The following is a 24,002-nucleotide window of genomic DNA, read 5'->3' on the forward strand; positions in this document are numbered from 1 at the left end:
AGCGAACCCAGAGATACATGTGATCGTCCATCTGCTCCATCATTTACACTGAGCAGATGCTTCCAGATATTGATGGAGTAGAACAAAGATCTCATTGCAGCAATATGTCAGGAGTTAAAGACCACAAACGTATGATCCTTAAGAAAAGAGACAGATAGTAAAGTATTTTTTTCAGGGGCTCCAATGCTCAAAAAATATTTTATGCAATTGGACTAAGCCAGAATAAGGCCAATAATAGCAATATTAGAGGAACGGAAATGTATCACAAACTTGCCACATTCCTGTTTGGAACAATCAAGGTAGGTTAGATCATGTTTCCCATTCCATTCTAACTACACCTACTGCGGTTGTGGTCACACCACTTTGAGGTAAGCCATTGCCACTTTGAGTGCCGAGACTCGGGACTGGGAAAATCGGGACACCTGTGGGTACGGGATGACAGCAAAATCTCAATATACCCATGAACCCAGCAGTTTTCTTTGATGCTTGTCACAAAATGACTTAAACTGACTATGTTGCCCTTTCTTCCTCTGAAAGGTAAACACATATGATGGCGCATCATACAACACAGGCATATTGGGCCTGATTCATTAAGGAATGTAAGTCCATTTACATGGTGTATTTTGCGTTTTTTCACTCTGCGAATGCGCAAATCCAAAACATTTATCAAAGAACGCAATTCATGTTCGCACTGAATGACACTTCCGTCAGCCTGCAATCTGACTGGCGGAACGGGGACTGGGCGTATGTCCGCAGTCAATGTACGGTAAGGGCGTGCCAAGGACGAGCGCAGGCAGAGGGTCCGACTCAAGCTTTGAGCATCTCTTTGAGTCGTATCGCTTACACCACCTACAGGTCAGGTGTAAGTGCTGAGTCATGAAGGTCACGTATGTATGGTAGAACGAGGGTTTGCAATCAAGAGCAACTGTAGAAATACATTTTATGTACAGTAGGCCTAAATAACATCCTGATAAATGTATTTCATGAAAAGAAAAAAAACTTTTTTAATGTTTTTTCATTAATGATTATATTATAAACAGGTGACAATAAATGAATTCTTTTTGTTCCTGTGCGTTCCGAAGGGACTTTATATTCCACATATGTATTGTACATATCCTGCAGTGTGTTGTGACTGTCTCAATACAGCAAGTGTCCCATATGCAGAGCGTAACTACACCAGTATTCAAAAAGAGACGTTTTTTCAGATCCGCTTCTAGAATACGGACGTGCGCTTTCCCGCTCTGAATTCATTTTTTTTTAAAACGCACATTACATTCGCTTTTCGCGCCTTGATGAATCAGGCCCTGTATGTTCAACTCCACAGAGTACCATTGTAGCTGGATTTACCAATGATTCATGAATACCCCGAGTTTGGCATTGACCTATTGTCACATGACGCCTCAAAACCATACCCTCATTTATTTAATTGTAGTATAAGAGCTGCTCTCTGCACATTCACTGGAAATCAGCCTGTAAAAGTCATGCTCAAGCAGATTGCACTGCCATCAAACAGCAAGTTTAATGCCTTTTGTGAAATAACATACCTTTATTCAGAATGTAAGTAGATATACTTTTATTCATGTGATGCTACATACTTTTTTGTTGTGTCTTACAACATTAGAGAAAACAATACATTTTGGGACCGTATTGTGCAATGGAGAAAATTATTTGTGTTTAGGTCCCTGTCTTATAGAGCTTACACTCAAAATTAAATATATCAATATTGCAGTCAAGCCCTTCCAAGTTGCAGCACTGCGGTAAGGCACATGGGAATGGGAGGCATAGGGGCAGGGCCGGATTTACCACTATGCAACTAGGCACTTGCCTAGGGCCCAGCTGTCCCCAGAGGGCCCTCCTAGTGCTGGCGGTGAGACCAACCTTTAAAAATGGGCCACTACTTATAGGACAGTGCTATGTGCTTGCCCCCCTGGGCTAAAGTCTGCCAGCCAGGCCCTGAATAAGGCTATATGTTATGCTAAAAACTATAGTGCTATGGATTTTTTCAGGGAGGGGGCCCCAAGCCAGTATCTTGCCTAGGGCCCCATGAGGTCTAAATCTGGCTCTGCATAGGGGTATGATGCAGTTATTACTGCAGTTATAGTGCTACTAAAGAAATAAAAAGGATTCAAGTTATGAACAATACTTATATATATATATATATCATCATCATCATCAGCTATTTATATAGCGCCACTAATTCTGCAATGCTGTACAGAGAACTCACTCACATCAGTCCCTGTCCCATTGGAGCTTACAGTCTAAATTCCCTAACATACACACACATTGACTAGGGTCAATTTGATAGCAACCAATTAACCTACCAGTATGTTTTTGGAGTGTGGGAGGAAACCCATGCAAACACGGGGAGGACATACAAACTCCACACAGATAAGGCCATGGTCGGGAATTGAACTCATGACCCCAGCACTGTAAGGCAGAAGGGCTAACCACTTAGCCACTATAAATCAATTTGCTAATTAAAAGGTGTAGCAGTGTCAAAAATAACACCAGTCTGGCATAGAGGAATTTCTCAGACTTTTGTGAATCCAAAAGATGTGTTGTGTTGTATGTTATGCTGATTGCCTATCCTAATGTACAGAATACAACGGCATCCCGATCCTCTGAACCAGCCAGCTTGGATGCCAACCTCCCACTTAACTTTAATTAGATCTTTTAAACAAAACAACAGGCTGCAGATTCCAGACAATAATAACATGCCATTCATGTGTAATATTTCTTATTTCCCTTTCACTGTTTGTCCCCTGCCGCAAATCTGCCAGCTCCGAATTGATGTCAATCCTCCCGGAATCAAGTGTCTGGACAACATTGAGTAATGGTGTAGTGAGAACGAAGAAGAGGTGCAGGTTGTCAGAAAAAATTGCCTTGAAATACAGATGTATAATGACAGCGCAGGAATCTGAACCATGTGTAAATCATTTTCTCTTTAACGATTTTGCTTAAGTTGGTTGGAAAAAAAGAAGCACATTCTAAATCATCTGTAAAGTGCTGGAGGCTGAGAGTTGTTTTTAAGTAATGTGAATTGTGGGGGTTGAGGCTGTCAGAGATCTGGTAAACGGCATTGTATTAATGTTTCTAAACTATTATTACACAGATTTTATATTAAGATCCCAACATTTTTAATGAGAGCCCTTGATAACGATTTAGATGTCCTAATGATTAGTGGGCTATATAGAATCTGTTGCCAAATGTAGCAAATTAGAAAGCAATAACAAGGATGTATAAACCATTTTTAAATTGCTTACTACTTAAGTAATCTGATTATTAAGGACTCCCGGGAGAGCAGGCAATTCTCCCGCATCTGCCCACTTCCTAGCGATGAATCGCGTCATTTTGGCCCCGCCCTCTGCAGAAAACTACGCTTTTGTTGCACTGGGTCACAGAGGCAGGGTCAAGATGACGCTATTCTCCGCACCGCGCCCCCTCCATCCTCATACTTCACCTACCGTCTGAGATCCCCGGAGGGAAAGAAGAAAAAGTTGGTACGTATGCATTAAAGCCTAAAAGTTTCTGGAGATTTCGGGTATGGCCAAATTCTTGTTCGCCAGATCTAAAATTGCAAATAATATTAAGCATACTTACCTACTTCTTTGACCTCCCTTATGGGAGATCAGGGAGCGGCGTGATGTAGGGAATTCGTATCTTTGCGCAGGGAAGACTGGCGTCATGACACAATATACATCACAATGCCAATCTCGACCTTGCACAGTGGTGGCGGGGCACGTGGCTCCACCCAGTTCACTGGAAAGACTCTTAGATATTTCGGGACAGTAGGCAAGTATGATATTAAGTCCTCATGTTAAAGTAGGGTTTGGATTCCTTCCATATTAGACTAAATATTTTTTAAAAAAGGATAAGATATTTGGAAGACTCCAAAATTATTGATTTGGCGCATCCCTACTGCTTACTGCAGCATTAGTGCTTCCTGCAGCATTAGTGCTTCAAATTGTAACCGACACCTTTTACCTTACATCCGGTAATATCTCTCGCCTATGTACACACTTTGTACAAGACAGGTAATAGCGCTAGTTATGGTGAAGATGACTTCATATCTGGGGAAACCGTAGGCATGACATTAGTGGCCCAATCACTACCTCCTCTACCAGCACATTATAATTATGTCTGCTTCCACCATAGGACGCAACAGATAATATGCCGGACATTATGTCTGTAATTAAAAATACATGTAATGCCTGTACAGTAAAGACTGTTGGCAAGTGGCATGCACCCAGAGCAGGGAAACTGATACACTTCAGGGGGACGCATGGGCAACCAAAGGGCCACAGATGAAGCTTAGGGGTAAATTTGCGAGTTCCCGGCGGGTTTGAAAAGTGGAGATGTTGCCTATAGAAACCAATCAGATTCTAGTTATCATTTATTTAGTACATTCTACAAAATAACAGCTAGAATCTGATTGGTTGCTATAGGCAACATCTCCACTTTTCAAACCAGCCGGAAACTAGCAGCTTGATACATTTACCCCCTAATCTCAGTAATAAGTCAAAACAATGTTTTTTCATAATAACATATCAGCAGGCGTTTTACACAAGTCTTACCGGCTATAAAAAACAAACCTGACTAGGCCGCCTCTTGCCACTTACTGATCTAAGAGGACAGATTAACATTACTTACACTAACCAGTACACTAACATTCGGCACAAGAGAAATAGAGATCTCTGACACAGTTTGCACAATGCTAAGGCCGTCAGGAAGCTGGTGATGTGTTAGTGACTGTAGGCATAACCTGTGTAGATATACAGTCACCTGTGACCCACACACACACACAGCCTGCAGTCCACTCACAATTCTGCATTCCCCTGACAGAGACAAACGGGTAACCCGGCAGGCAGCATTGCAACCAGTCCGGACAAGCTGTGCACAAGACATCCGCTCCCAGAGGCCTCAGGGGCAAAAACAGGACCCGCTAACTTCCAATAATCAGCAAGCAGTCCAAACCTACTGGAGTCCCGTTGTGAGCGATTGGCACCACACATACTTAAATCGGGTTTTAAAGGCATTATTTATGATTTTAAAGATCTTCACTAATTTTTTTGTTCTTTTCAGAAATCAAACTCATTCCCTTCAATGGAGATGGTCAGTTTTCCAGGCTTAGAACCTTAATTTAATCCATTGCAAAGGGCAAACGTGTCGACAACTCTGATTGGACGGCTGCTATGCTGACATAACCAGTTATAGAGAGGTGAATTTATTCCAAATACTCGAGGGTAACTGTTACCAGAACATACAGGGGTGAGTATATCAGGAACCGCATAGGTCTCAGACATGGGAATCACGTAATTATGTCAGTATGTTTTGGTTCATAAAAAAAAAAAATGTAGAGATCAAAACAGATCTCACACTCAAATAAAACACTTTTTGAGTACTATGAAAAATAAATCAAAGCTGATTTGCAATATGACACGCAACTGCCAACGAATCACCTATAAACGACATTCTATACAACAGAATATTATCACTGTATTTTTATATTTCAACTCAAAAAGCAGAGATGACAAGACAAGCAGTTTGTTTGCAGATGCAACATTGATATACTGACTGAAACAGACATTTTTGTCAGTATATGAGCGATCTATCTCTGTACAACTGTATTATAGGCTCATATTTTTGGCATCTTTTAGACGCAGAAACAAAACTGAAGCATACATCTACGGCTAAAGAAATCAATGACAATTATTATGCGATCTCTTATGGCAGGTCTTAATCAGTACCTCTGTCGGTCAGGTCCGACTGCACTGATCAATACATACTGGATCATACATGCCTACTTCTAGGGGGAGAAGTCATGTGACATGGGGCAGAAGGAGGGCGTGGTGACATTTCACGTCACCATAGCCCCGCCCCCACTCTAAAAAGCCGATATTCACGGCATTGAATGGAGGGGGCAGAGCTTAATTATGCTATTAAGCCCCGCCCCCACCGTTTACTGCCGTTAATTTCGATAGTTTTGCCTACTCTTCCGGGAGTCCGGGAGGCCTCCCTGAAATTCGGGAGCCTCCCGGGAATTCCGGGAGAGTAGGCAGGTATGTACTGGATAGATAATTGGGCATGAAATCTGAGACAAAATGGTCACTATACCGTCATCATGGGTCTCTCTGTTCTTCCGCCGGTGTCGTTCTCTCCTGTGGCTAACGACAGAGTCCGTTCCTGTTTCATTGTCTAGTCCATCCCGACTGCTGCCAGCGTTCGGACTGTAATAAATGAGAAAGTTATGTGTTCATTATAAACAGTCTGTGTGACCTGGAGTATATTGCAGATGTCTCATATATCATTTACACATCTCTCCCATCTATTGGAAGGACAATACCTTTTTCATCATCATCACCATTTATTTATATAGCACCCCACTAATTCCGCAGCGCTGTACAGAGAACTCAGTCACATCAGTCCCTGCCCCATTGGAGCTTACAGTCTAAATTCCCTAACATACATAGATACAGACACACAGACAGACAGACAGAGAGACTAGGGTCAATTCTTTGATAGCAGCCAATTAATTTGACCCCAATCCCCTTATTCATCCCCTCCTACCAAACAGACTTTTGTGTCTGATGTGTTGATTTCTATAGATAATCTCTGCTATGTCGGGTATTATTTTAATCATTTAATACTAGTTCTTAAAGTTTTTTAAGCTTCATTTTATGCTAGTAGTCTAAAATATATCTATCTATCTATCTATATATATTATAAATTATAGTATATATTTCTATTCCCAGCTTGCAAAACTGGGATTGTGATTTCCCGTCTGCTAGTTTGAAAAAATGCACCTTGATGTGCGGTTTTCACTCTGATAAAGTGCACAGTCTGGAAATCACACAAAAAGATGCATTTAAAATTGTGATTTGGATAAACACAATTTGATAAACTTCCCTTACTGGCTATAAGGAGACCTCACGCCTTCACAATGATTTCCCCTGCAACAGCACAACCTAGTGGTGGACAGCAGCCACTACAAGTGCAAGAGTTTATATGCTGCATAAACAGCTTGGCATGTGTCAAGTAAATGTAATAAAATGCAGGGTAAATGCTTGTGCATACATGCGTCTTTATACCCTTTCTTATCTGTTCCTTTTTATGACATGTGAACTTTTTATGACATGTGAATGGAGGGAGACAGATACTCATACAGAGATCATTGGTCTATATGGAGACACACAGGTTCAGAGAGCTTTACAGAACTAGATGATTGACAGAACAGGAACGTGGGAAAACACAACATCCCTTCTCCGTCATTCACTTCAGTAAAGCTCCCAAGAGGGTATTGAATCTATGTCTCTTCATGGATAATCACCTGTCTAAGGATTGAACGGAGGGGAGATGGATTTACAATGCCTTGGAGCACATAGCCAAAAGTGCACACATTGCCTATACACAGTGGAAACACCCATTTTGTGTGCTGAACCAATATTGTGCTTCGGTAATGTCACTGGTTCCTAGTCCAATGTTAGACTTCAGTCTCACAAACATTAGTTCCCGCCACAAAATGGCTGCCACATCGCTGTGTGAGGGTGACCAGCACAGTTTAACAACAAGCATAGATAACCACTCGCTGTGTTTCACAGCTTGCTTTATACACAAAGGATACTGTATTGACATACAGAGTTGCTGTACATTGTTGCTTACCTCAATAACTGAACAGAAAACGAGTGACAGGATTTTTTTTTTTGTCAAATTATATGTGAATCTGGGTCTAGGAAGCTGTTACAGCTATAAGTGCTTATGGGTAAACTCAAATAGCCCATATTTAAGACGCAACTCAGTATTCATATGGCCGCAACTGTAACTAATGCTTCGTGGGCATGCTCATAAGTAAAATGATAATCATACATGTGGAAACTGCACTAAAAAGTGCATAAAAGTGCACACTATTAATATTACATTTTTGTGTGTGTTACTCTGCATCCTTAAGGTACCCTACCCAAAACACATGTTAAAAATCCCACCAAAACACATTAATTGTTTTAGAAAAAAAAACCTACATACATGAATAAACATCCTCAAAGCCATATTTTTATCATCTTCTGAGCCTCAATTCACTGAAAAAGACAAAGGGGTATATTTACTAAACTGCGGGTTTGAAAAAGTGGAGATGTTGCCTATAGCAACCAATCAGATTCTAGCTGTCATTTTGTAGGATGCACTAAAGAAATGACAGCTAGAATCTGATTGGTTGCTATAGGCAACATCTCTACTTTTTCAAACCCGCAGTTTAGTAAATCTAGCCCAAAGGCTGACGCATAACAACATAGGTCCCTTCACTAGGGAAGTTAGGTTATTAATTCTTGTGGAGGGAAATTAACACAAAAGATATTTTGAAAAATGATTACAACAAACGAAATGAAGTCATGAGACCGAATGAAGAGAGAAATAAATGTAATAATTAGGATAGATCGGCCACATATTATTTTTCCCTTCACGTTAATGAGACCCTAATATGTCCTACCCACTGGTTTCAAGAATCAGGCTTTAACTAGAATTTTGCAAAGACATATGAACAGGTAACAGTATGGAACCTATTGGTGCCAATGACCACATACCCACTGGGGCTTGTGGTCAGGAGTACTCCCGACTCGGTGTCTTTTGCACGCTGTCTGCTCTTTTTACTTAAAGGCTTTATTGACCCGGACCCCACAAGAGCTAGTTACTACTGCACTGTTTTCCAAACTCCAGGGGCAACCAGCCTAAAGGACACATCCACTCATTTTTTTTTAATTATTACCCCAGTTGCTAAAAAATATGGTTCTCAAACATTTGATCCATTTTCTGCTGCAAAATAATATTGTTCGAGAACAGTAAAAAAAAAGTAACAGCAGTTACTGTACAAAGTTCTATAGTAGTGACTGTGAAAGGGAGGGGATAATAAAGCTCAGACATCTATCGTTTCAAAACGAATTGATACAGGTCAATTGGAGACTCCAGCTAACAAGTAGATAAGTTAGGCACAATCTTATGACATTCTTATTCCCCCGTCCCCCCAGAAAGCAGCGGGTAAAATTAAAATGAGCTGGCTATAAAGAAAAAGTACCAATATTTTTATGTGTATAGATATTATGAGACGGAGTCATTAAGGAGAGCAAAGCAAGAAAAAGGGAGTAACTTTGCACCTGGGCAAAACCATGTTGCATTGGAGGGGGAGGTACATTTAAAATGTGGGGACAGATTTATAGTTGGGGTAGGACATGTTCTAGATCAACTTTAAATTTCAATGCGAAAATAAAGCTATCAAGTATTTGTGTGCTACATAAACAAGAAGCCAGTATTTTCCTTACATGCAAAATTATAAACTAATTTGCACCCCTTACATTGTAATATGGTTTTGTCCTTAATGACTCAGGCTCTATATTTATACACATATTTAGGTTAATAACAGCAGCACATAACATTTCTTACTGAAAGGATGGTGGGCGTGAGTCTCCAATTCCGCCTGTTCTCTCAATCGGAGGAGGAAGTTCTGTTCGGCTTTCTGTACTTTGAGATCCACCATCTGAATGTGAACTTTCTGCCAAAACCAGCTGCGGACATAGAATAAAAAACAACTTTATCATCATCACCACCATTTATTTATATAGCGCCACTAATTCCGCAGCGCTGTACAGAGAACTCATTCACATCAGTCCCTGCCCTGTTGGGGCTTACAGTCTAAATTCCCTAACACACACAGACAGACACACACACAGACAGACACACAGACAGAGAGACTAGGGTCAATTTGTTAGCAGCCAATTAACCTACAAGTATGTTTTTGGAGTGTGGGAGGAAACCGGACCACCCTGAGGAAACCCACGCAAACACCGGGAGAACATACAAACTCCTCACAGATAAGGCCATGGTCGGAAATTTAACTCATGACCCCAGTGCTGTAAGACAGAAGTGCTAACCACTTAGCCACCGTGCTGCCCAACTTTATGGTTAAATTAGGTTCACATTTATAATCTGCTTTGTCTACAACTGTCAGAAAACATGCCCTTACCAGGAGGCAATGAAAGGGCCTTCCATAGAGGCTCTTTAACAGAGGTGGTGTTGTTACAAGACAATGGACAAAACCGAGACGTTCTACGTCTATCTAGTGTGCTTGGTAAATGGGGAAAGCAATGTATTTAGTAAAAGTTACAATAAGGCACATACAAACCAATACGTTAAGCCCCTCACGGGGGAATGAAGGCTCCCTTAGCCCAGGGGCTTCCATTCCCTTAATCCGGCACTGCATAAAGAGAACACTTTTACTCTGGGTTGGGCCCCCATCGTTATGCATAGAAAGACCGGTTTCATGCTCCAACGCCTCCTCACAAAACACTTAGGGCTAGATTTACTAAACTGCGAGTTTGAAGAAGTGGAGATGTTGCCTTTAGCAACCAATCAGATTCTAACTGTCATTTTGTAGAATGTACTAAATAAATGACAGCTAGAATCTGATTGGTTGCTATAGGCAACATCTCCACTTTTTCAAACCAGCAGTTTAGTAAATATACCCCTTAACCTTAGAATCTCCCTCTAAAACTACGGGAATTATACTACAGGCCGGAAGACTGTATATTTCTCACTTTCCATCCTACCAAGAACAATCACACAGAATATGGACACAGAGTCAGTACCCCCACTCTTCCCAATCTTATACCTCCCAATATTTATAATCTCTTAGGTCGGGAGGAAATAAGCCCGTCCTCCCACCAAAATCGGGACAGTCGGGTGGTATACAATCCCCTTCCCCATCCCTCCTTTTTTTCTCCTATTTTAACTTTGAAACTTATTTTATTTAATGTTATTTTCATTTTTGTGTATAAGCCCCCCTCCCACTACACTTTATGTAAAACATAGACCAGTTCATAGATGTTTATTGTTAACTTAGTCTGTTAATAAAGTTACTTATGTTCAAACCATAACACAGATATTTTATGTTTGTTGTATCTCCACTGTTTTATGCTGTTTCTGTGCTCAGCAAAATAAAAATTATAAAAATCTTTGTATAGTAAGGGAGATAGAGTTTGTTTTTAATATGTGACGTATGTTCCTGCTCATTATATTGCATGATAATAACCCATCACTCTTTTATGACAACACTCACCCAGGACACCACTCTTCCATTAAAACACGGGAGCTTGGCGTTGTCGTCTGAAATCTCTTCTTTGACCACCCTGAAAGATTGAATGTGACAGAAGAATTAGTGGCTGAATGTTTCATCCTCTCAACAGCTATCTGCCTCTCGTTCCTATATAAGTACTATATTGTCTTTCCATAGCTAAGTACACTCTCCCCCAGTAATCCATGCCAATTAACTCAGTAAGTCAGCTGTCACCACTAATATATTGAGAAGTCATTGACAGTAACACAAGGACAGACATTCTATAATGACTTGTTTACTGTGGCTCGGTTTAATGAACATATTTCTAGTGGATACAATGTCACTATAATGATTTAATGCAGTCAGAAAGTTCTATATCATCACAGAGCAAACCTAAGCATCCAGCGGCACAGGGCTGGGCAAGAAGGGCATTTGGCCTTGGGCCACCGGAACTATAGAGGGAACCATGGACAAGGGTTTGTCCTGTTTCCATGTTAAAAGGGAACTATGCAAAATTGTTTTAAAAAAATGATAGGCTGTGGCTTGGTTGTCTTGTGACATCTCCGAAAATGTTGTTCTTGCATGTCGGGTAATGATCTGGGGCTGATTAATGAACATGAATTCATTAAGGTCAACATGTGCTCTCTTTTTTTTGGGCTTGCTCCCTTGTGCAAGGCTGGCATAGATAACGATAGACAATGACTGTCCCTTGGCTGTTTGATTGGCACACTAGTGACCCAGTGGCTTTGACCAAGCAGTGGAGGAGGTGAATAAAGGTATTTATGCATTTGTGAGGGTTTGGGAGGATGGCGTTGCTGGAGGGTAACAGGTCCTCATAGGTGTTTGAAGAGCAACGTGCCAGAAGCATTTGTTTCAGGATTGGTGCTATCTGACAGACATTAGTCTGGATGTATTCAACACAGGCCTGCAGGACTGGATGGAAAATATATTGGTGTGTGGTGGAGTGCAGCCAGCTTGAGGGATCCACTGTAGAGTAGATTCGCATGTGGCGGGGTGTGTGAATCTCTTAGTCCTGTGATCTCTCTGTCCTCCGTCCTGAGTGGCCTTCCTACCGAAAGGACTAGAACGGTACTGCCATGGAGTATTAATCCCGCCTCCCAAGTGCAAAGGGCCACAAGTGTGGGACACCAGTGACTCTCGGCAACAGAGACAGTGAAAGCAAGCACCGTGGAAGGCTTTCTAAAGCTGATTACACATAGGTTAACCCTAGTGCTCATTTCAAAAGCTGAAGGACAGGATCATATGTGTGTTAGTGACTGCACACACAGGCTGTCTGCCAACCAGACTCGTGTTTCAAAATGATCTATCGGATAAGTATCGGGCATCGTCTCTCTTGTGGAGCCACCTTCATAGCCACTTAGGGTCAATTCGGCAACGTCACTATTTCAACTAGCGGCATGTGTGTCAGCCATAGCGCAAGTTATCATAAAACACAGCTTGCTGTGTATAGCTAAAAAACACTACAAAGCACCAGACACTCAGTAACACAAGCGAATACTATCAAACATTTAGAGGCCAGATCCTTCTGAGAGCCAATGGCAGAGCCTAATCCATACAGAGTTGTACATCAGGACAATGGGGATGGAGAAAGAGTCAGACTTGGGTCTAGGATGGGACAACGGGCAGCACAGTGGCCTAGTGGTTAGCACCTCTGCCTCACAGCACTGGGGTCATGAGTTCAATTCCCGACCATGGTCTTATCTGTGTGGAGTTTGTATGTTCTCCCCGTGTTTGCGTGGGTTTCCTCCGGGTGCTCCGGTTTCCTCCCACACTCCAAAAATATACTAGTAGGTTAATTGGCTGCGATCAAAAATTGACCCTAGTCTCTGTCTGTGTGTATGTTAGGGAATTTAGACTTTAAGCTCCAATGGGGCAGGGACTGATGTGAATGAGTTCTCTGTACAGCGCTGCGGAATTAGTGGCGCTATATAAATAGATGATGATGATGATGATGACAAATGCAAATAGTAAGACATGTAAGAAGATTAAAGTGAAGTTTAAGGAAAGTTAAAATAAGTACTTATTAATATACATATCGATATAACGGAATGAGGAGATCAGTTGACCTAGATAGCTGTGATGGTGCAAGATGTGGGTAAAACGAGGGATAACGACCCCAGGTTATTACACCAGACCAGAGATGTCATTTAGTATGATGAGCCCCCGGGGAAATTCACTGCTGACGTCTCTAATCTACTTTATACATAGGTCAAAGGTCGTAACCTATAAAACTAAGGAAGGAACCATGAATGTAAAAAGTCTTTTAAACAAAAGATTCTTCTTTGTCTTGCAGCTTTGTACAAGATTCTGGACATGGAAATGGAAACATTATCTCTCAGCATATGATGTTCTTAGCTGTGCAAACATTGGGAGAAATGAAGGGGAGAGATGCTGTTTTATTTAGGTACAATAAAGTGGTCAAGCAGCTGCTCCGTCAACGCCTACACTTTAAAAATCAATGGGCAGCATCCACAAACATAAAAAGGACTGTTAAGGGATTAGGGGAACAATAAAGTGTATTACAAAGTAGTGTGCGGGGAATGTCAAGTGAGAGTACAGCCCTGGCCAAGACAGGATTTACAAGTCAAGCATAGAGAGAGCACCAGAATGCCAGAACTCCCTGGATCTCCTGTCTTTACCGGAACACTCGTCTCTAGGGATTAATGAAGCAGAGTTCTATATATTAACATGTTACCTACTTGTTTCATTGCCGTAAACATTATTTAATGATAAACTAAAGGCTAAAAATTAACAAAAATAAAAAGGGGTCATGTCCTCCTCCATGAATCTCCCCTGTACCTCTACAGCCACGGGTCCCACGGCCCCAACAGCTGGGAGAAGAGAGCCGCCCTGGCCGCTCAGGATAAGGTGTATTAGTAAATGCAGCTCCTGATTGATTCAGCTGCTTCTCCTGGGCATTCAGGAGCCCAGTTTGCTATTTACTCACTGAACATGAGTTTAAAGCTTTCTCCCAGTTCTAAATGACAGGGCTCTCTTATCCCAGCTGTCAGCTGTGGTAGTCCACCGCAATCCTGTAACAGTGGGAGCTTTCCACTTACAGGCCACTGGCAGGTTTTGAACAAAGGTGTAGAACTCCGTTAAAGGCTTGGTTAATAACATGGTATCAGTAGGACAAATGTACCGTAACCCAAAGCAACAGTACCTTTCATCATCATCATCATCATCATCATCATTTATTTATATAGCGCCAACATATTCCGTAGCGCTTTACAATTGGGGACAAACGTAATAAACTAATAAACAAACTGGGTAAAACAGACAAAGAGGTGAGAAGGTCCTGCTCGCAAGCTTACAATCTATGGGAACCACCTTTCAAAAAGCCTATAAACAGTGTGATTTTGACTAACGAGTAGACCTTTTTATAAACTTGTATGGCTGAAACTATCAATATCCGATGGCAAAAATGTGGTTAGACGATGACTGCATCTGAACGTGGACAGTGACCAACTGTGTGCACACTGCCCTGGTCCCAACACTTTGCACAAGCACTGAACAACTTGGTTTATATTATATATACACATATAAGATATATTTTATATATATATATATATATATATATATATATATATATATATATATATATATATATATATATATACATACACACACACACACACACACATACATACATACATACATACATACATACATACACACACACACACATGTATTGCGATACTTGACACCAATTGGGCCACCTGGCTGAGAGCTGAGCATGAATGGTCATGTTAACATGCACTATAATGATAAAATATAACATCTGTTAGCTCTCATGAGCAGGGCCCTCTTTCCTTGTGTGCTCCTTCTACTGTTCCTTCACCCTCTGTACCTCTTGGCCTGCTTCCCTAGCCCTGTTTTCACTGTTTTATTAATCTTCGGCCTTCTTCTTGCTGATTTCTACCATCCCTTTCACTATCTGTCCCAGATTTAATCTGATTTGCTTTACCCGGTCACTTGTGTTTGTATATATTTGTGTATCATGCTGTGTCTTGGTTCTCTGTATATGTAATGTACGGCGCTACGGACCCTTTGTGGCGCCTTATAAGTCAAAGATAATAATAATAATAATCTGATTGGTTACATATTTTTGCTATATGCAATATCTTATTAAGCAAATAAGCCTGTTTTGTTTTTTTCGGGTTCAGTGTTATCTTTGAATCCATGGCGAATATGAAAAATGAGTTGTTTATTGGAAGTGATTATCATTTTCTAATGCTATTAAGACATGTATAATGAGCACAGTTGTTTAACCTAATCTCAGACTGCAAGGGCTGACATATGCTGACACTGCCATCAGCTGATCATATTTCCCATCCTGCCTGATCACGTCTGATCCCGTACAACGTCTCAACTGAAACAATGGGACAATTAATGCACACCTTGATCCACCTAGTCTATTTACTGAGAGACCACACCCATTTCCCGGTAGGACACACCCCTTATGGGTGTCAGAGATCCCTCGAAAATCAGGACTATTGGCGAGTATGTAATCTGATTCACTCGCATATTTAGGGCCAAAAATTACCAAAATATTGACAAACAGATGGATCATGGATGGTATTTTAGCAATAAGAAAAAAATAATTACATAAATGGGTGAACATTAAATGGAAAAAACACCTTATTTTAAAGTTGGTTTTATTTTCACATTATTGTACTATAAATATATTTTAATGTAAATGAACCACCATAAAATAACATCCACAAATATAGTTTATCAGTTTAATGATCCTAATACGTTTTAAAACAAGATTCTTCATTTTTTAAATCAAACTTTTAAATGACCACTCAACTGAAAACACCGACTGCCTAACAGAGCTACGAGTAGCATTCACTGTGTAAAAAGTAGCACTAAAGATGTTTGACATCTGCATCAGCAACATATCTGCCTGGTCTATGACATCATCATCAGTGCGTATTTGCAGCAGCACCTACAGCAGGCGCGAAACATACGTCTCCTAACAGGCGTATATGCGTATTTCTGCAGGTCTGCGTAAACTGCATGTGCCCGAACACGCCTCAAGTGTACTCAGCTTGAGTTTGCAATTTCCCCATCTCGTCTCTCCAGACGCACAAGTCTGCATTATAGCTTATGCGTGCGCCAACTTTCTGTGCACGCACACAGCGATTTCAGGCACTATAGCCTACGTAAACTGGCGTACATGCCACTCTGCAGCAGATCCACTGTCTGTAAGGCTGGGTACACATTATAGGGTTTTCAGCCAATTATCGGGCCAATCAAACAATAAACGACTGTTCGCCCTGATATCACATTAGTGTGTACGCTGCAACAATGATTGATTATCGTTCCAAAGCTCATCGTATCGTTTCATTTGCTTTTTAAATTGGACTAAAAAACTTGTTCAAAGATGGAACAATGTCGTTACAATTCTGCAGTGTGCATGCGCTCAGGACCGGCGGTGTCCATAGATCTCTATGGAGTTTATAGAGTCATAATCTTTTCAGCTGATGGTTATGACAGATGAAGAGCACAGATCTGAAGGTAAATCGTGTAACACATGTATAGGGTGTACATAGGAATGCTGATCAGAGCCTTTTTTTTTTTTTTTTTTAATTGTTGGTAAAATCGTTAAGGATATCGTATCGGGAGAAATTTTGTATAGTGTGTACACAGCCTAAGGGCTAGATTTACTAAACGGCGGGTTTGAAAAAGTGGAGATGTTGCCTATAGCAACCAGATTCTAGCTTTCATTTTGTAGAATGCACTGAATAAATGATAGCTAGAATCTGATTGGTTGCTATAGGCAACATCTCCACTTTTTAAACCTGTCGTTTAGTAAATATACTCCTAAATCTTTGAAAGGACAATGCACTGAACTAGTGCACTAGTGTGAAATATAACTGAAAAGCCATCACTCCTCTGCTTGCCAAATGTACAAAAAATACAATACAAAATATCCATTGAATGTCACACAAGACACACGCTTATGTAGCTTAAAAGTTGACTTGCCTAATGCAGTGATAAGTTATATTATTGACACCTATACAGAAAGTAAATTATCGGTGTAAATGTTTAATTACTGAAATTTGAACAATACAAAAAAGACAGTATGGCATGATGCTATGGGAACTACAATTATAGTTTGCGGTGGATAATCTGCACTATAGCACTTTCTTAATGAATAGTCTGATAATGTGATGTCTGAAAAATACACATCTCTGTGAAGAATAAAACAAATAAGCCTGTAGTCTACAAGAACATGTTTAAAACTGTGCTATGTGTACTCAATTTAGGAATTTGGTAAAGCTAAAAAGCTAAACTACTACTAGACTTCCCAATCAGTATTCGTGATACAGGTAATAGTTTGAAATTAAGTGAAATGCGTTAGTTGGACAATTAGGGTTTTTGTGTATTTTATGTCAGACTGTAAAATGTTTTGCGCTGTTGCCGATTTTAACTGACGGGCATACACTAGTAAAATAAGTATTGGATTCATGTGAAAGAGCATAATATATACTATTTTTTTTTCTTCAATAGCGCAGTCAAAAGTACAATGTTCTTGGGGTTTTTACCTGTGATTTCTACCTCTCTCAGTTTCTGAAGGAAGGGGTGGAACGGTAAATAAATGGTAGAGAACGTACATGCCCTTCAACTAGCGTTACCAACTTATCAACACTTATATTGTTTTTCTTCACGTATTTCTAGAAATCCCCTACTTGCACCTCTAAGGTGGAAATTCAATTGCCGGTGATGGGAATTACGGACATCACGCCGCGCACATTGCCAACATTTTTGCTAGAAATCTCCGTTCATTGTTCCTCGCACCTTAAGTGGAGATTTCTGTCAAATCCGCAAAGTGTTTCACGGCAGTTCCGGAGACACTTCACGGTTAATTGAATTCCCCACTGACAATCGGTGGGCAGTGATGTTACGTCAGCCTTCAAAAGAATTAACATACCTTCCACTCCAATGTGTTACATAATACATGTATCATCATCATCACCATTTATTTATATAGCGCCACTGATTCTGCAACGCTGTACAGAGAACTCACTCACATCAGTCCCATTGGAGCTTACAGTCTAAATTCCTTAACATACACACAAACAGAGCGAGAGACAGACTAGGGTCAATTTTGATAGCAGCCAATTAACCTACTAGTATGTTTTTGGAGTGTGGGAGGAAACCGGAGCACCCGGAGGAAACCCACACAAACACGGGGAGAACATACAAACTCCACACAGATAAGGCCATGGTTGGGAATAGAACACATGACCCCAGCGCTGTAAAGCAGAAGTGCTAACCACTAGGCCACCGTGCTGCCCCGTGTATCCTCACTTTCTATTTATCTTGTTTATTATTATGATTGTAAGCCTCAACTATAGGTACAGTCAAAATCTACATTTCCCTAAATTTCCCTATGTTTAACACTAGCTCTAAAAGAACTCTGATCCTGCGTCCCTGCGTCCCAAGTTCTGTTAAATGCAAGAAACCCCTCACACAGCATCATGTACCGAGGGGAAAGCCCTATGCAGTACTGTAATTTAACAATATAGTTTTGTCATCTTGTGAATACTTGATTGACTCAGTTCTGGGATGTAGATGAAAGGGTGTAAAACGGGCGATGGGACCAGCGGGATCCTAGTCTATCGCCTGTGAGGTTTAGGAGAACAGCATAGAAAATAGGACAGTGAATAGATATTATTTTGTCATTATCCAGTTTGATATCCGGTACTGAAAATAACTTCCCTGGAAACCAGTAGAAAAACGGAAATTGCTGTAGCTGTTGTACTAAAGGAAGTGAATAGAGTTTGCAGGAATGAATGATCTGCAAACTTCATTTGTTCTAGTGAACCAGGATAGCCGGCTAGCAACAGCTGTGGGGTAAGTGACAGTCTCCTGAAAAACTGCTAACAGAGGCATGTACTACCTTAGTAGTGTCAGTGACATCACCATCGTCATCAGATATTTATATAGCACCACTAATTCTGCAACGCTGTACAGAGAACTCACTCACATCAGTCCCTGCTGGATTGGAGCTTACAGTCTAAATTCCCTGATATACACACACACACACAGAGACTAGGGTCAATTTATTTTGGAGTGTCGGAGGAAACCAGAACACACAGAGGAATCCCACACAAACTCCACACAGATAAGGCCATGGTCGGGAATCAAACTCATAACCCTAGTGGTGGGAGGCAGAAGTGCTAACCACTAAGCCACTGTGCACGTAGTCTCGCAATACCTCCCCTCATGTGCTCAGCAGACAATGGAGGATGTGATGTCTGTTATTGCAGCACAGGGGTCTTTAGCGTCATCTAGACTAGCAAAGCGCAGTTCTTCTCTGAAGCATAGTCACTGACTGCTCCTCTTCCTCCTCTGACTAGGAGACTGCTATTTCAAAATAAAGTAAAAGACTAAAAGTGATGTGCACATCTGACTCCTCTTCCACATCATAAAGCAAAATTTTGTTTCTCATTCGAGGTAATCATTCCTGCAGGCACTCATTCCCATTCACAAGAGATGGAGATCTTAGGAACCATATTGTTATCTATAATCTTAGTGGTGCCAGAGATGGGATTTGCGCTCACTTGAATTACTGGTATATGGTATAACATACCTGCCTACTCTCCTGGACAGTCCGGGAGACACTCGAATTTCATCCGGAAAAGCAGGACACCTTCTCAGATCCCGCCAACTTATCTAGTGAAATGGGCGGAGGCGGGGCTTGACAACATGGTCAGTTGTGAATGGTGTAGTCATGGCCCTGCCCCCACTGTACAATGATACCAATTTTGCCACTTGGACCTCCTCTGCTGGTTCTCCAGGAGAGGAAGTCCCAAACGTAGGCAAGTCAGCGTTATAGGGGGTTTTCCCATTCCAAAATGATAACTTATTGATCTGTACATGCCCACCTTTTACTTGCACTGAACTGGGCTTAATCTTTGCTTTTCACCCAAACTTTTATCATCCAGGCAGAGATGTTTAATTTTGAATCCCTGGATATGACACAAATCTGATATATTTCACTGAGCAGAGTTAATCTGAGAAACAACTCCCAGTACATAGTGGGCTCTCGGTTCACCGGTAAGAGAGCCGGGATGATAAAACAATGATTTAGTCAAAATTGCAGGAGACCACAAGCCAATAAGTAAAAGTTCTCTGAAGGTGGAACGCACTTTTAAACAATGACAACAAATAATACAACATAATATATTCTGATAATAAGTAATGAAACGGTTACCATTTAAACTGCAGACAGGATACATTTTTACATTAACTACATCTATACTTTGCAGTTTGAATGAAAAATACACACAAAATAAACCGAAAAACTTATTTTACCCACACCTCTACTATTTATATGCAAAGAATTCTGCGTTGAGTTTGACATAATACTGAGTTTACTGTCAGTAAGTAAACAAAACCATACCAGTGATTCCCAACAGGTGGCAGCACTGCACACATCATCTCAGCAACAACAATCAGGGCTGTGGAGCTACTCCTGGTTCCAACCCATTAATACCCTTCACTCACAGCAAGCTTTGTAGCAGCAAAATTTAGACTCCTGTGTTATTGTGTTTAAGGCCACAACATTGTATTGGATTAGTTCCCCAATATTGTACAGTCTCCTCTACTTTAACCCCAGCTTATATCCTCCACCGTTCTACAATCTCTTCTTTGACTACGGGATCATTCACAACCCCTCGTCCGTCCAGGACCAGCTCCTTGCTCTAGAGTGTGTGATTGAAGGGGCCTCCTCCTGGGATTGACATATGGGCACTCCAACCAGCTAGGCCCTCTAGCGTTAGAGGGGTCATTCACATGGGTGTTAGTAAACTTGTTTTGGAACAGAAACTGAAGCGGTAATAAACAGAGTTAAACCAGTGAACATCAAACCACAGCTAATCCCCTAACTCAACATTAATTGCACTTCTAAATATTAATCATCACCTATGACTCTCGATCATTACTTCAAAGTGTGTCAGTAATTGGCAGAGTAACTTCTGTAAAACGCTCTATTAATGATACATGGCTATATTGCACCTATACAAGACCTTCCTTCCATAAACGTGATTTGTCAGCTCGGTAAGAAACGTTTGCTGAGAATTGGAGCAGAGAGTAACATGAAGATTGAATGCATAGCGCCCATAGTGTATACAAGCCTGTGTCATTTGGCAGCAGGTAGAAGAGTGTAGGGTATATATAAATAAATGATGATGATGAGGGTAGAAGCACTACATTCATGGGAATCTTCTGGGTGTGGTTAGTGGATAGACAGGGCTTAGGACACCAAAGGCTGTATACATACAGGCTCCAGTCATGTAAATCCAGTCCTGATAATGACGGACTCTTTGGCAAAGTAGGATATTACGGAACCATTCATGGAAGCTTACATCCCTATATTGGGTAGCTTTCTTTAAAGGGAAAGTCCTACAGTGAGTTGTATTGTTCAGGCAGATTTGTTTTCATTCATTTAAGCCCTGATGTGTTCACTGGATACAACTGCATCCACACAGCAGATCTGTGGTCATAACTAACGGCAACAAGAGAAAGCAAATCTGCCTGGATGATAGAACTGCCTGTGGCCGATTCAACTGAAAGCAATGTGCTACAGAGTGGCTCCGGAATGGTCCCAAAGGTGCTCCGCAGCTGTGGAATATCACACATTTCTCCTCACACCAGACAGAGGAGGAAAATCAACGACGTTGGGGCACCGTAGTACCTGGAAACGTGCATAGCCAGACATCACGGTGATGTACGACAGCACAGCGCTATGGGGCATATTCAATTAAGACGGCAGATTCCAGCTACGCCTGGCTGCACCCTTTCTGTTACCGCAAATCACTTTGAATCTCCCTTTGCACCTCTTGGGTTGTGAAGGGAAATCCACAATGTTGCGGTACTGTATTGGTACTTTAAGTGTGCAGCCGTGATCTGCCGTCTTAATTGAATATGCCCCTATGAATTGAATCAGCCTCTCTGACGGTGAGCCTTCTCTTTAAGCCCCAGTAAACATCGATATAGAAAACAAAGAAATCTCCTTTTGACATTACACCACTTTAACTGATTAGCTTGTAGATGCCACCCTTCAACTTTTACTATATAGATAACTTTTTCTATCTGGGTCCCTTCTGTGCTTTTTAGCCATGTACCTCTAACATCAGGAAGACATGTTTGTCTTGATGTGATACGACATTGAGATTTGGCTAAACAACATAAATGGAAGCTTGTATTTAGTAAAATGTGGCCGAACGGCACGGCAAAACATTATGTAAAAGCGGTCTGAAGACAGAAGCCGCCTTTAAAGCTACAAAGAAATTGTTTGTGTCCCAAGCTCTGTTGTGCTATCCCAGTAACTCTAGGTTTGTGTTCCAGTGCACCTAGAACGTAGTGGCATTGCCTTGTGGCTCTTTTGTGTATTCAGCCCACAGACTTATAGAAGAATGGAAAAGTTTACAATTAAGCAATTACATTTCTTTATTCTGATCTCCTCTAATCTCTCATAGTTTGAGGACTGTTTAGAATGCAAGCACGGAAAGCTCCTCCATTCTTCAAGGAGTGACTCACTGTTTCCGCAGTCCGCCGTATTTCTGCAGTTTACACAAGCCGAGAGGTTATCAGCCGCAGGAATACACTCAGGTACGTTGTGTAAGTAACGAGGACATGATTTCTCTACAGAATACCTTTGCTTTAATTACATGGTTACTCATACAGATGCAAAGAAATGACAAGACTCCCTGAAGCACCCACCGGCGTGAAAGGGAAATATAACTTGTTACTAAGTGGTGTACTTAATTTCTCTATACATTTTAAGTAAAATGTACGCCCATAGTCATTCTGTACAGTGAATCCATATATTAGAATTGTTAAGATGAGCATAAGCTGCCTTGCTGTTTAATTGTGTTAACTCCCACTAGGGAGGTGCACAGGGTCTAGTATATAGGCGCTGAAGCGCGTTACATGATTGGTGATTAGAATATTTTAGTCATTTTATATGCTGCTGTCAAAGTCGAATAATTGGATGAGGTCGGCTAAATTGATTAATATTGATTTACTGTGCGATTAGTACACTACATCATACCGGGGCTAATAACGCAATCGTACAGGTAAACAGCACATACACTTACATTCACACCTACATTTGTAAATACACATTTATTAAAGTTCCAACCCACATTAATTTATTAATAAACAAATTAGAGATTATTTATACATAGATAAAACCACAGTAAATCTATTTATGGTTCAGGTCCTATGAAATGTAATGGAGTTTGGTCTCATATTAATCCATATTTCACCAGCAGAAATCCGGTATCAACAGAGGAGCGATGGCACATAGCGATTGCATAGTGTGATGAATAGTATGAGATTAATACTTAAAAGCACTCTGTATATGGGTCAGTATAAACTGGTTTATTGTTGGGAAGACACATAGGCAACAGTTGGTGTGAGTTGCCCCCACGTTTGGAAAGAGGATCAATTGAACTCACCTATGACGAGCAGACTACTGGAACGGGATGGGTACGGAATAATGATACTCATTATTCCGACACTACTGACCCCGACGTGGAGAGACCGAAGGGATCCTTCCCCGACCAGCGTGCAGGACTATTTCTATGTATTGCGACTGGACGTGATGGCGATCCCTGAAGAAGGCGGCGCCAGCTGATGACGCGGTCATTGGTGCTGTGAAGGGGGTAATACTTACATTACCCCCTTCGCAGCGCCGATGACAGCGTCGCGGTTAAAGGTGATGTCATCAGCTGCCGCCGCTTTCTTGTCCGTTTGGCAGGCAGATGGACGGGTTTGGAGGATGCCGGGAGAACGTTACCTGCCTGACTGCATTATGCCAACTGTGAAGTTTGGTGGAGGAGGGATAAAGGTATGAGGCTGTTTT

At 41.2% G+C, this 24,002-nt stretch overlaps 1 protein-coding gene across 3 annotated transcripts in view; it reads right to left on the reverse strand.

Annotated features, from left to right (window-relative positions):
• DVL1 (dishevelled segment polarity protein 1) overlaps positions 1-24,002 on the reverse strand; it is a 118,511-nt gene that overhangs the window by 59,886 nt on the left and 34,623 nt on the right. For all 3 annotated transcript variants that reach the window (XM_075189802.1, XM_075189803.1, XM_075189804.1), the window contains exons 2-4: positions 11,099-11,168; positions 9,427-9,548; positions 6,115-6,227 (exon numbers count right to left, since the gene is read on the reverse strand). In XM_075189802.1, the coding sequence (XP_075045903.1) occupies positions 6,115-6,227; positions 9,427-9,548; positions 11,099-11,168 (305 nt within the window). The remainder of the gene's footprint in view (positions 1-6,114; positions 6,228-9,426; positions 9,549-11,098; positions 11,169-24,002) is intronic.

This window comes from Mixophyes fleayi, chromosome 11 (assembly GCF_038048845.1).
Source record: "Mixophyes fleayi isolate aMixFle1 chromosome 11, aMixFle1.hap1, whole genome shotgun sequence".
NCBI classification, from domain to species: Eukaryota; Metazoa; Chordata; class Amphibia; order Anura; family Limnodynastidae; genus Mixophyes; species Mixophyes fleayi.